The 12878-nt window shown below is 45.2% G+C and overlaps 1 protein-coding gene across 1 annotated transcript in view; it reads right to left on the bottom strand.

The window, feature by feature from the left end:
- tacc2 (transforming, acidic coiled-coil containing protein 2) overlaps positions 1–12878 on the bottom strand; it is a 50453-nt gene that overhangs the window by 27894 nt on the left and 9681 nt on the right. The window contains exons 5-6 of the mRNA XM_034101020.2: positions 5513–11266; positions 3479–4756 (exon numbers count right to left, since the gene is read on the bottom strand). Of these exons, the coding sequence (XP_033956911.1) occupies positions 3479–4756; positions 5513–11266 (7032 nt within the window). The remainder of the gene's footprint in view (positions 1–3478; positions 4757–5512; positions 11267–12878) is intronic.

The raw sequence follows: 12878 nt of genomic DNA, 5'->3' as shown, positions 1-12878 counted from the left end.
AATACCCCAGTAGCCTCTTCTGCAGAGCTTCACAAAACCTCCATCAACTAAAACACATTTACAGGAGTGCGGCATCAGGTCGGCTGCTGCCGCTGAGCTGCAATTTTCCAAACGTCTCTCCAGCTCATTTCACACTGAAACTGAGCTCTGTTATCCTCCATCTCTCTCTCCAGTAAAGGCAGAACTTAATAACATTTAATGAGCGTGTGTGCTTTTCTTAAGGGCGTAGCAAGGTACAGTTTACATCTTACACAAGTCTGTTTCCCATCATCCCATCTTAAAACTACATCATTTTCTAAACGCTGCAGGATGGTTGCATGAAAAGAAAACGTCCTACAAAATCCATACATGCATTTTTATTTGGTCCCATTCCTCTCATTACGAATCCACAGTCTGTGACTTACACCAGCAGGCCAAAGCTATACATATGTCAGCATCTGTGGCCAACTTGGCACATGCACCCTGGAAATAGAAATAACCAAGTCACAACACAGTCTGAGCAAACTGTCATAAGACTCGCTGCTGCCTCCAAAGATGGACACAAACTGCTATGGAGCAGATAGAAAGATCAAGCGCATAGGGGAAGAGACAATTGGCAGAAAATAAGATTATCCTGGACACAAGTGTATAGTATACTGGTTCAGTGGGTTGTATGTGGGGATAATGACAGCTGATCCACTGAGGTTAACAGCAGAAGCTTTCCAACTTATATTCTTCCTGAAACAGTGTGTGAGGGGGAGCACATGTGCAGTTTTCAGCAACACACGTTTTGTTGGCATAAACACCAGAAAGCAATACAGGGTGTTGTACTGTTGGTGAGTCAGATTTATGAGCAGTTCTTCAGCAGGTCAGTCCAGCGATACATCGACGTCATTTTCTGTCACAGTCCAGATAACAAACCTGGTTCTCTAACCTCATCTTTCGTGACCATTGAGTAAACAAAAGGGACTTTGATTGTACTGTATTGAACACATACCAGTTAGCCAAATCTACAGGAAACAGCTGGACCTAAGAGACAATAAGTCCAGGCAGGGTGTTTAATGGTAAACAGAGTATAAACAGAGTTGTAAATAAAACCAGCTTTTTCTAGCGCTGCAACAATGAGGACCATGTCTGTCGTGCAGCCATCAGATAACTCATACTGTCCCCTCAAACACACACACGCTGCACAATCAAGAACACATATTGAAAACGCGTATTTCCTAAATAATAAACAAATGATCTTCTTCCACAACATAGATTGAATATTACATAAAGTCAGTCGAGTGTGGTTGAATGACAGATTTTACTACTTCACTTATGGCAGGAGAACCGCATGAGCCTACAATTGCCATGGCAACTAGTCTATTTACAGTACAGTGTGGGCCATAGCACATCCTACTTCCTTTTACTTTAAAAACATGGATGAGAAATATCCTACATACCAAGCTGAGTAGTCACAGTCATACCCAAAGTGATTCAACTGAAAAAATGGCTTTAAAGAAGATTTTATTAGAACTAGTTGTGTAACATCTATACAAAAAGTATTATGGGGCATTAGCATGTCACACAGCAGTCTCCCTTAACATTTTCTGCAATGCCCATAATAATTCTACTCTTTAAATGAAAAGTCTATGATAACTTTTTTGAACACTCACACAGTAGTCTAACAGAGGATAAGTACTCGACACTGGCATGTCTCGCCAACATTGAATCATCAACATGCTCTAACCTGTTACATTGTTTTTAAAGTACAGGGTACATTTCGCAACTTTGTTCCTTCTTTTCCTGCCTTCTGCCTCTTGGTCTTTCTATGTTGCTCTCCCCTCCTCTCATGTGATGTGGTGAGGTCAGCAGAGACAGAGCGTAATTAGCACTATAGTTACCTACAGACCATCTGTTGCATCCACCTGGAGGGACTTACACAAGAACGCCAAAGAAAATAGGGCACCTACTTCTTGTCAACTTACCCAGAGTTCAGCCATTGAGGAATCCAACACACGCCTTCAGGGCTGTTTTAAAAGTAACTGATGGAAAAGACTTCTCTGAACTCAGAAACAGCAGAGCCAAAGGGTGTACGTCTCAGTCCTCTGCCTGTGCTTCTGACTGACTCTGTCACACACACTCACGCCGCAGCACATGCTCCAGTGTTTCTCTTTACTCTGGCTTTTGTTCCACTCTGTCTGGTCTGTGAAAATGACTTCAGTGGGGTTGAGTGCCTGCCCGAAATTCCTCCCACTACAGGCTTCAGTTCACAAAGCCGCACAGACTGAGCAGGACTGACAGCTAGGACAGCCTCTAGGGGCGGGGAAAAACCATATGTACACACTCACACACGTACACGCTCACACGCTCACACACACACACACACATCATTGACCAGGCAGTCACAATTCTAACTCTGGTACCAAGTGTAACTTTATATATTGATGAAACCTATGGAAATAGCGCTGTCACTCCTCCTCCCTAGGACAAGCCTCTATGTCTCCAACAGCAGTGATGGGACAAGTGTTGTGACTGACAGGCAGCAAGTGCTACTCTGGCATGTGTGACGGCTCCTGGTCATTCCACAAACAGCAGCAGAGAGTGACAATTAAGACAGAGAACTAAGAAAGGCTGAAGCTCAAGTGGAAATAAATCAGCAGCAATGATTTGACTTCAATAGTGTATCCCAAAAGACATTCCTCACATAGTTAACACAGTGGGACAACACTTTCACAACACATCCTTGCACAATTTGTTCAGATGGTCTACCCAGAGCTTTTAAAATGCTTGAATAAATGCTGAATGCCCACGTGAAGGTCCACACTGGTTAAGTATGTCTATGTATCCTAGTCATCAGTTTGAATAACGTTAAGGGTTTTACTGCGTCTCATTCATCCAAGCAGACACTGGTAAATCGCTGCAGACAGCAACAAGCGACCAGACGCCCTCGAGGTGTGTGAAAGCCAAACAAAGCCACCGAGGGTACTCTGAAAGCGCGTGGAAATCCATTTGAATGTGTGACAGGCAGAGCTGCTGAGCTGTAAAGCACATGGCCCCCTAAGAGTCCTCCTTTTCACAAATACAGTAGGTTTGCTGCAATAAAATGCCTCGGATAAATCACTGTAATGGAAATGTTATTATACGTTTTAGGAAAGCTATCGGGTCTAAAAAGCCATTTATAAATCATTTTCATGTCTGGTTTCCTGTATGAACTCAGTAAACCACAAATGACCAGTCTCCCCTTAAACATGTTGTTGTAAAGGGGTTAATCCTTAGATTTCAGTCGATTGAAGATTACAAGGACATGTTTTTTAAATCCAGAGTTAGTAAAGAGAACAGTCCCTTGGCAGCAGCCTTGTAGGGAAACATTGCTCCACAAAGTAGGCTTACACTGAAAACTCTGCAGTGGGACAATGAGTGGAAGTTGCTTTTGTTTGCTGTTAAAATAAATACTTTTGGAAGCACTCATCGCAATTCATTATGTGTTAATCCCATGATTAACAAAAGCACTTACCCACTGTCCTGCGGCTCCTCAGCAGGATCCTGGACGGTCTCTGTGGCTGTTGTTTCTTCAGCTGGCACTTTTATTGGCTCCTCAGGTAGGATCTCCGCCGGGTCTTCCACTAGCTCCTCTGCTGGCAGCTCACTGATCAGCTTCTTTTCTGGTTTTGGTGGCTCCGTTGCAGTCTTTGTTGGTTCTGGGTCCTCATAGTTCGTTGGCTTCGGCAGCTCTTCTATGGGCTTTATTGGTTCTTCAAGTTCAGCTGGCTCCTTAGCTATTTCTGAAGTAACTGGCTCACTTTTAGGCTCAGGGAGCTCTTTTGGAGGCTCTTCCTCTTTCTTGGTTGGTTCAGAGAGCTCTACTTTCCTCGTTTCTCCTGAGAGCTCTACTTTCCTCGTTTCTTCTGAGAGCTCTACTTTCCTCGCTTCTCCTGAGAGCTCTACTTTCCTCGTTTCTCCTGAGAGCTCTACTTTCCTCGTTTCTTCTGAGAGCTCTACTTTCCTCGTTTCTTCTGAGAGCTCTACTTTCCTCGCTTCTCCTGAGAGCTCTACTTTCCTCGTTTCTTCTGAGAGCTCTACTTTCCTCGTTTCTCCTGAGAGCTCTACTTTCCTCGTTTCTCCTGAGAGCTCTACTTTCCTCGTTTCTTCTGAGAGCTCTACTTTCCTCGTTTCTCCTGAGAGCTCTACTTTCTTTGCCTCTTGTTGGAGCTTTACTTTTGTAAGCTGTATTGGTTCTGGGAGCTCTACTTTCGTACCCTGTATTGGTTCTGGGAGCTCTACTGGCTTCTTGAAAGGTTCAGGGAGATCCACTGGCTTCTTGAAAGGTTCAGGGAGATCCACTGGCTTCTTTAAAGGTTCAGGAAAATCCACTGGCTTCTTTAAAGGTTCAGGGAGATCCACTGGCTTCTTTAAAGGTTCAGGAAAATCCACTGGCTTCTTTAAAGGTTCAGGGAGATCCACTGGCTTCTTTAAAGGTTCAGGGAGATCCACTGGCTTCTTTAAAGGTTCAGGGAGATCCACTGGCTTCTTTAAAGGTTCAGGGAGATCCACTGGCTTCTTTAAAGGTTCAGGGAGATCCACTGGCTTCTTTAAAGGTTCAGGGAGATCCACTGGCTTCTTTAAAGGTTCAGGAAAATCCACTGGCTTCTTCTCAAGGTTCAGAGGGGGGATCTCAGTTGTCTTCTCCACAGCTTGAGCCGGTGGTGGGATCTGGTCCTCTTCCGGAGGAGCAGCTATCTCTTCAGCTGGTGTGAGAAACTCTAGTTGTGGAGACTCCCGAGATGGGAAGGGTCTGGAACAACAACACAAGAGAAGAGGGGGTTGGGGATTTGTTGTTAGTTTACAGCACATGCACAATAAATGACTGGCAATTGACATGTGTGTGTCTGTGTGGTTGTACAGGGGGTTGTATCCGTCTAGAAGTGTGTGTGTGTGGTTTTTTTTTTCTGTGTTCGCAGAAGAACTGTAGGTACATGTGTGTGTTTGTGTTGCTGCATTGTGTTTAGCAGTGTGAGAAAAGGCACGGAGAGCACGGACGATGTCCCAGCTGATGTCATCCTTTGAATATAAAGGGCTGCATTTCTTCCATTAGACTTCCACAGGCACAGTCATCTGACCCGGGCCTCGAGTCAAAACAAAAAGCAGCTCTGTGTTTACGCCCTCATTCATATTCATTGTCAAGCTGCTCTCTGTAATATCACTCTACACAAGCCCTGGACATGGTGTGAATGGAATGCTAAGTTAAAGAAAGAAACTGATGCAATATATGATTTCTAAACAACTGGACGTCAAATCATTATTATCCATGGGAATGTCAAAATAAATCTGTATTTTTTTTGTTATGGTTGGTGACTTCACATGTGCTTTTCTTTGTGATGTAAGATGATACATGTGACGGCCACTGCCCTCTCAGACATGTGTCGTTCACAGTATTCAACATTAACATAGTTGTATCAGTATAGTCTTGTATACACTCTTCTAACCTCCAAATCTTAAGGCATTTTTTCTCATATGATATTTTGAAACACACACATGCTCTTGTATTTACCTTAAGGTCTCTTGTTTACTCTGAGCATGGGATGCAGCTTCTTTTAGAGCTTGTATCCAGTTTGTTTCTGGTTGTCTCTCTGAAACCTCTGCAGCCTCTGCGCTCGAACACACATGTGCAACAAGTGTTTCTCCTTCACAGTGGGGAGCAGCAACAACGGGGTTCACCGCAGTATGATCTCCGGGCTTTGACACCTGATCACGAGGCTTCTCTGACTGGGTAACTGTTGATGCTTCCGGGCTCTTCGGCGAAACAACAGATGAAGCTGTGATATCTCCAGGAGTATTTGTATATGGTATACCCTTTTCTGTTGCCTTAGAAACACCGATTGAGCCACTGCCTTTAGCAATTCCAGTTTGATTTATGACCTCCTGTTCTTTCACTGCCTCATTGTTCGTCGCTTTGATCTCGCTTTGTCCCTTTCCCTGGCTGTTAACTTTCTCTTCGTCCAAAGCTGCTTTATCTTCCTTTGTGATCTCCTCTACACCAGGGCCTGTGTGTACTACCGAGCTGCTTTGTATGGCTGACGTTGTTATGGAACTCTGGAGCTCGAGAGGCTTGCACGCATCATCCTGAATTTCACACTCCTCCGTTTCACTACTGTGGATTTGTACAGCCAGGACAGGGCAAAAATCATTTCCCACACTTTCTGGTGGCACAACCATAGCACTGGATATTATTGTATGCATTTCTTCAGCTTTGCTTGCGCTTGGAACAACTGGTGTGTGAATGCATTGACTGTCTGTGCTGACCTTTGATGGAACACAGATTTGGAAAGGTGCAGTCTCATGTTCCTGTGATGAAGACTCAACAGATACAGCATTGTCCTTTGAAGTCTCATGTTGGTCTTGACAGGCAGCTGATAGATTGCTTTTCTGCTGACCTTCACCATAAAGATCCCTCACAACCTCAGTGTCTGTACCCGACCCATCTACCTCTAACGCAGGGCTTTTATTCTCATCCATCCCCTGTCTCGTCTCACCTATATGAGAGAGAGCCGTGGTGTCAGTCAACGCATTTCTCTGAGCAGCCTTTCCACTCTCATTTACATCACTGGCTGGGTGAGATGGCACATAAACGCTGTCCACCTCTACTGCACCCTCCCCCTTTCCTTTCTCCAAACCTATCCCACGTTCTTTGCCACTGCCGTCGTCATCCGTCAACTCATCCCCTCTTCCTGACTGACACAAACTCATAACAGAGCCGTGTCCTCCCTCTGCTCCCTCTCTCACCCCGGGAGCCATCGCTAGGGTCTGCCTGGCCTTACTGTTAGTCTGTTCTCCCCCCTTTAGACAGCCACCTGACGAATCCTCTGTGGGACGTCTGGATCCAAGAAGCCGCTGCTGTTGCTGAGCAAAACTGTTTGGCTCCAGTGTGGACTGCGATTGGTCAGGTGCCTTGTCCCTGTCAGAGCTGTGTTCCAGTGTCGGAGTTTGGAGCAAACTCTGCTCGTAAACAGTCTGAGGTTCACTACGAAACTCTACCTCAGCACTTAATCTGTCTTCAGATGACCCCACAGGTCTGTTGGGAGACAAGGAGGAAGTCTGGCTCTTCCCTTCTCCTTCCTCCTTTATATCCCCTCTTAGCAATTCAGTCTTTTGTATTTTATGTTTATGCGGTGGCTGCAGGTCTCGGATTTCTTCCACAGCTTCTGTATCTGGCCCATTACCCTGTTGCAGTGCTGTGCCTCTCTCTCCTATCTGCACTGTGCTCCTGTCTGCTGTTTCCTTTTCATTATCCATTGTTGCCTCTTCAGTTTTTTTCTTTTCCTCTGCACACAGCACGGAGGTCTGATCTCCCATTTTCTCGTTCATGTCTTCTTGTTTAATTTGATCGCAAGCCTTGTTGGTAGGCAGGTCAGAGCTGACATAAATGAAGTCATCCTTAATAGATGCTTCACAAATAACCGGTTTAATGTGGGATTGAGAAACGACATTATCAGACCCGTCCTTTGCCAGCACACCCACTGCACCGGGAGGCTGACGAGCAGACACATTGTTTTCTTGTGAAAATGGAATATTTACATTTATAATTGCAGACTCCATTATGTGATTTTTATCCTCCAGCTTCGGACAAACCTCGTCTACTTTAACGCCGACATCGTTATGCTCCAGATCCTTTGCAACAGACAGTTTAGTTATTACCCTGCCATCTTCCTCTCTAGAGACTTTGGCGCTGTCACCGTAAGCGCCGCTGTTATCGGTCTGCTCAGGAAGAGAGATATGACAGTCAGAAATTAACTCCGTGTGACTCAACAAAGGGCCACGGGGCCGCAGCACAAAAGAGTTACCGACACATTGCTCGATAACAGGAATTGACTGGTCAGAGGCTGTCACTACTGAAGCTGCTGATTCATTCTGTGTCTGAACAGCAGAGGGGATAATGGACCCCTCAGTGGCCTCAATGGGATCAGTAGTGAGTAGTCCACGAGGAGGGGTTCGATCTAATTGGATGGGAGGCTGATAACTGAGGTCACTAGGCTGTGTGTGAAGAGAGGGGTCAGGGTCTGCAGAGAGCAGCCCAACAAGAAGCTCAGAGGTGACATCATCATCTGGAGGCGCAGAACATGAGATAAGAGCATGCTGGTTACCTTCATCACTTATTAAAGGTGACTCCTGAGGCGTAACTGAGTTTTTAGACTCAGCATGTAGCTTGTCTGTTTCTTCCTCCGCTGATAAACACAGATTTAAGGCACCCTCGCGTGTTTCCGCCTCTAATTGCTTTGTCACATTTGCTGACACCAGCTCAGATTTATGATGATCGGCCTCAGGGAAGGCATTTTCTGCTGCACGTGAAAGGTCACCATTCTTCTCGGTCGGACATAAAGGTTGTTTTGAGCAAGCCTCAGACTTTGAATCCGTTGCGTTTGTCTCGAAGTTGCTGTTAATGGTCTCCTTGTTGACTTGTATCCCCATCTGCCCTTTATCCGACCGCACGTCTTTCTGTGGCTTTGGAAAGTCGGACGGGCTCACTTTTGCAAGATCGTCCTTGGCAGGAGTTGCATCTGTTGGAATTTCTTGCTTCTTCAAAACCAGGAATTCTGGGAAGATGTAGCTGGCCTCAACCACGCGATGGTACAAACGCTCATGAACAGTCAGCGGGGGCAAAGAGGCGCAGTCCATAGGCGACAAAGCCATGCTCCTGAGATTCACAGAGGAACTGCCTTCTTGTTTCACAGTGTCTGCAAAGCGAACTCTGTTGTTGCCTTTATTGCCTTCACATAAGGACACACCCACTCCCGACATCGCGTTACTATTATTCGGGGTCTGTGCTTGGAAAGTTTTTTCTGTGCTACTTTCAGGCTGGACCTGTTGATCGTTGCTCGCTTGTCGCTCGGCTGTGATCTGATGTTTAGTAGTCAGAGGCTGGGGTGAGATGGAAGGCAGGAAGAATTGGCTGCAGTTTCTCTCTGCCTCTGTGATGGATGGGTCCTGTGTGAGATCAGCCCTTACCCCTCTGTTTTCTTTGCTGCTTTGTTGCCGGGTAGATGAAATTAGTGCACCATCCTGCTGCTGGTGTCCGGGGGAAGGGAGACGGTCCTGTTCGGTGAAGACGCCTTCAGAGATGGAAGCAATCGGCTCCCTCCAGCCGCGTGACTTTAGCTGTGACTCGGCAACATTGGTGAGCGGACACGCCTCAGCCTCAGATGATGATGACACCCCACCGGCAGAGCTCTCTGGCTGGCTGAATGAACTGTGCTCTATAGCCAGCCCTCCTTTCTCCCCCACCTCCTCCCCTCCTCCCACCAATCCTGCAGCTCTGTGCGCCTGACAATCCGGACCACTGAGTATCCTCAAGGGAGAAGTAATGACAAAGGCTTCTAAATGGTGATGCTCCTTTTCTATGTCTCCCTCTTCAGCCGGTGAGATGTCTGCACTGCGAACAGCCGCCTCTCTCTGTCCTTTTGTTTCAGCCTCAGCTGAGTTGTGTGGCATCTTGCTGCTGCAGCTTTCCTCAGATACAGCTTGTCCCTGTTTGGCGGAGAATGCAAGGGAACCTTTTCCCTGTGAACAGATGAATGCAAGGCTGTCCGGGAGTCCCTTTTCCTCTCCGTCTGAAGGGAAGAAGCACTTTGCTATGTCTTCCAAACCTTTCTCTCCCACTGCCTTCTCACTCTCCGTGATCGCTACAGTGGATACACTTTTCAGTGAATCATGTTCTCGCTCTCTCTTGCTTTCTATCACTTCTGGCATTGTGGGTGTTGCCAGTGGCAACGCAGCAACCACCACTAAAGCCTCTTCAAGGGCACTCTCCACGCTGCTCTCTCCCACACAAAATTGCCTGTTGGAGAATGGACTCTGATTCTCGTATGCGAGTATCCCTGTCTCTGAGGAAACTGCACCTGATCTCTTATCGGCAGCTGGATTGATAACTGTAGTTCGGACATGTGTCATGGGTATATCTGGTTTGTCGATGACGGCTCCGGTTGCATGTTGCATCCGCTGTGGGCTTGCTACTGAGCAGTGATTCATATCACATGGGGCGTCTGCATGTTTGTGGTTTTCTGATTGAAGAGGCCTCTGAGAAAGAGCCTGGTTGGATGCAGGTGAACACCCCAGGTCAGAAAGATGATCGTGGCTGCTATGAGAGGATGATGGTGGGGGGCTGGGGCAGGGCTTTCCCCTAGGACTCAGCTGTCTCTTGAAGTCACACCCACAATCAGGCTGCTCCCCGCAAATCAAACTCAGAGCGTCTGCCTGGGACATTGATTCTGTGTGAGTGTCCACATTTGTGAGAGATACAGCCTCTGAATTGTTTTCAGGTTTTTCTACTGCCTTTGCTTTCTGGCCAGTCTCTGTGTTCTTCTCTTCTATTTTTTTCTTTTTCCTTTGTTTCTTTTTTTCTTTCTTCTTTGCCTTTTTGTTCAGCTCGGTCTGTTTGTCACATGGAGAGTTGTCTGTTTTTGACTCCTGATCCTCCTGACTTAGATGCGTTGCTCCTGTCTGCGTCTCTGGCTGCCTCTCTGATAATGTGTGTTTATCTTTTAAACAAACATCACTGCACTCTGGTGTGTCGTTAGTACTGGATTCATTCCACTTTTCTTTCTTAATGTCTACAATATCTGTTATTGCCTCGTTGCATTTATCCCCTATTTCTATACTACAATCTACAGTGCTCTTTTTCTCAACGGCTGCATTGGAATCAACATGTTTGTCTCTAAAATCGCCTCTCTGCTCAGCGACATCTTTTTGGGTTTCTTTCAATAAATCTGTGGTTTCCAATTGTGTATGCGTGGGTGTTCCCTTTTGCTCATCTATCTCTGTTTCTGTCTTCAAATCTGAACACTTCTCCAGTCTCTGTGTTGTTTTTATTTCACTCTCCGTCTCTGCTGCCCCAGCACTTTTCGCATTGCCCAGTATGTAATCCCTGAAACTAAACACAACTGTATCCGTCCGACTGTTTGCTGCCTCACTGTTTCCGTGTGTACTCTTGTTTCCATGGCCCCCGTTGCTATGTCCTGGCTGTACTACAAGTGGAGGCAGTGACGATGACTCATTGGGTTTTTTAACCATCACTTCTCCCGTTTTCTTCCCTTCATTATGAACAGTCGCAGGTTTGGTGCCGGGGGGCCCTGAGGGACTGAGTGTACTCAGTGAGGCCATTTGTTCTTCACATTCCTGGAAGGCCTCTTGGAGTTCCCGGTCAAGGAGGACGGAGAGGAGAGGGGTCAGGGGTCGGACATCCGGGCGAGGTGTGGCAGAGGGCCGAGGTGAAGGCTGGACATCTGTGAGAACTGGGTCGCTGTCATGAGGCCTGAGACGAGGGTGGGGTGACACAGTTAAGAGTCTGGCAGGCAGACAGCTGGTCATTCCACGATGCCACAAAGCGCTGCTATTGCCACAGCAGAAGGCCATGCTCCGACACTGCACTCCACCATGTGCACACACAACACACAACTGCACTCAGGATGCCTGTTCTGAGATGATCGTAATAATATCAGCCGTTTCTATGTTTATGGTTGTTAATGAACATGCAGGTCTGTTCATACGCTTTCAACTTAAAAAAACAAACAAAAACAAGCCTTTAAATATAATTTCCCTTTTTCAATGTGACGGCCTGATTTTTCAAAATGTCACAAAAGCTTAAGACTAAAAAGTAGTTTTGTATGAGTAATGGTGTTGTGTAAAGCAAGAACCAAGTACTAGCAGAATGATGTTACAATAAATGATTCAGTATTGTAATAGCATCCATAGTACTACCTAATAGTATTATGAAAAGATTGTATTATAGTCAGGATTTTGTGTACTCTGGTTATATACTAACAATCAATACTGTCTGCCACATCATGCTGATCACTATTAGTAATATGTTTATTCTAAAAAACGTTTTTTAATGTAAAATATAGTGATTACTAAACTGCAAGTGAATATGCTGTATGGTACATTACAGCCTTATTAGCATTCCCTTGAGAGATGGTAATAAATCAAGTCACAAGATAAACAACCTCATGCTCATGCTTATGCACCAAAACAATTCCTGCCTCATGATATTTATATATAACCATTTATCAAAGCAGTGTTATTGCCCTGCAAAGCATTCCCTGAAGTACACAGCTAGCATCACAATGTTAGACTTCTTACAATATAATGCCTGTAACACTAAGGCTAGCTTTGTGCCATTCAGTTGTAATTGCTGAGTCACTGCTAAGTCATTTGCCAGCATTGCAGCAAAAGGTTAAGGGGCCATCTTATCTTTAGGCCTAACTGAGAGGAAAGGTCCATCATAATTTTTTTATTATAAGATCAGCTACACTCCTATTCATATCTGGTATCAGGTATCTTGAATCTTTGTTCAGATATAAATAAATGAAGTAAGAACTAATGTAACTAAGTGTCACTGTGTGTGGTTATTAATGCACTATAAAAAAGCCCTGTCATTTCCTTATACAACCTGACAACTTGTTATTACTCACCTCACTGACCCTCATCTAATTCAGTTGGCACTCCCTACTAGTGGGCGTAGATGGAAAGTTTTGCTATTCAACAAGCTGTTGCCTGCAATGTGTACCTGAGCTTAAATAAACCAGATGGTTCTTGCCGTTTATAAGACCACCTATGTCCTTTACCCTGCAGTGTTTAGCTTAAAAGGCAGGAACTCCAACGTTCTTCATTTGAATTTTTGCAGTTCGAGTACTTTTATCTATCCGGTAAATGTTTGTAAATAACCTTTTTTAGATGAATACATTATGGTACACGAAAATGTGTGTAGTTCCTAATAGATTCTGGTCAGTAATGAATTGTTAATCAGTCCTTTGTATACATTTTGATTTGTTGGTAATGATTACTTCATAAATGAGTCTTAATGACGATAACCTTCTTTATTCCTGGTTATCTAAGAATTAACTACAGCAGCAAAAACCAGTAAT

This window comes from Pseudochaenichthys georgianus, chromosome 15 (genome assembly GCF_902827115.2).
Source record: "Pseudochaenichthys georgianus chromosome 15, fPseGeo1.2, whole genome shotgun sequence".
NCBI lineage: Eukaryota > Metazoa > Chordata > Actinopteri > Perciformes > Channichthyidae > Pseudochaenichthys > Pseudochaenichthys georgianus.
Note: the sequence above shows the minus strand (reverse complement) of the source record. Positions and strands in the feature narration are given on the sequence as shown.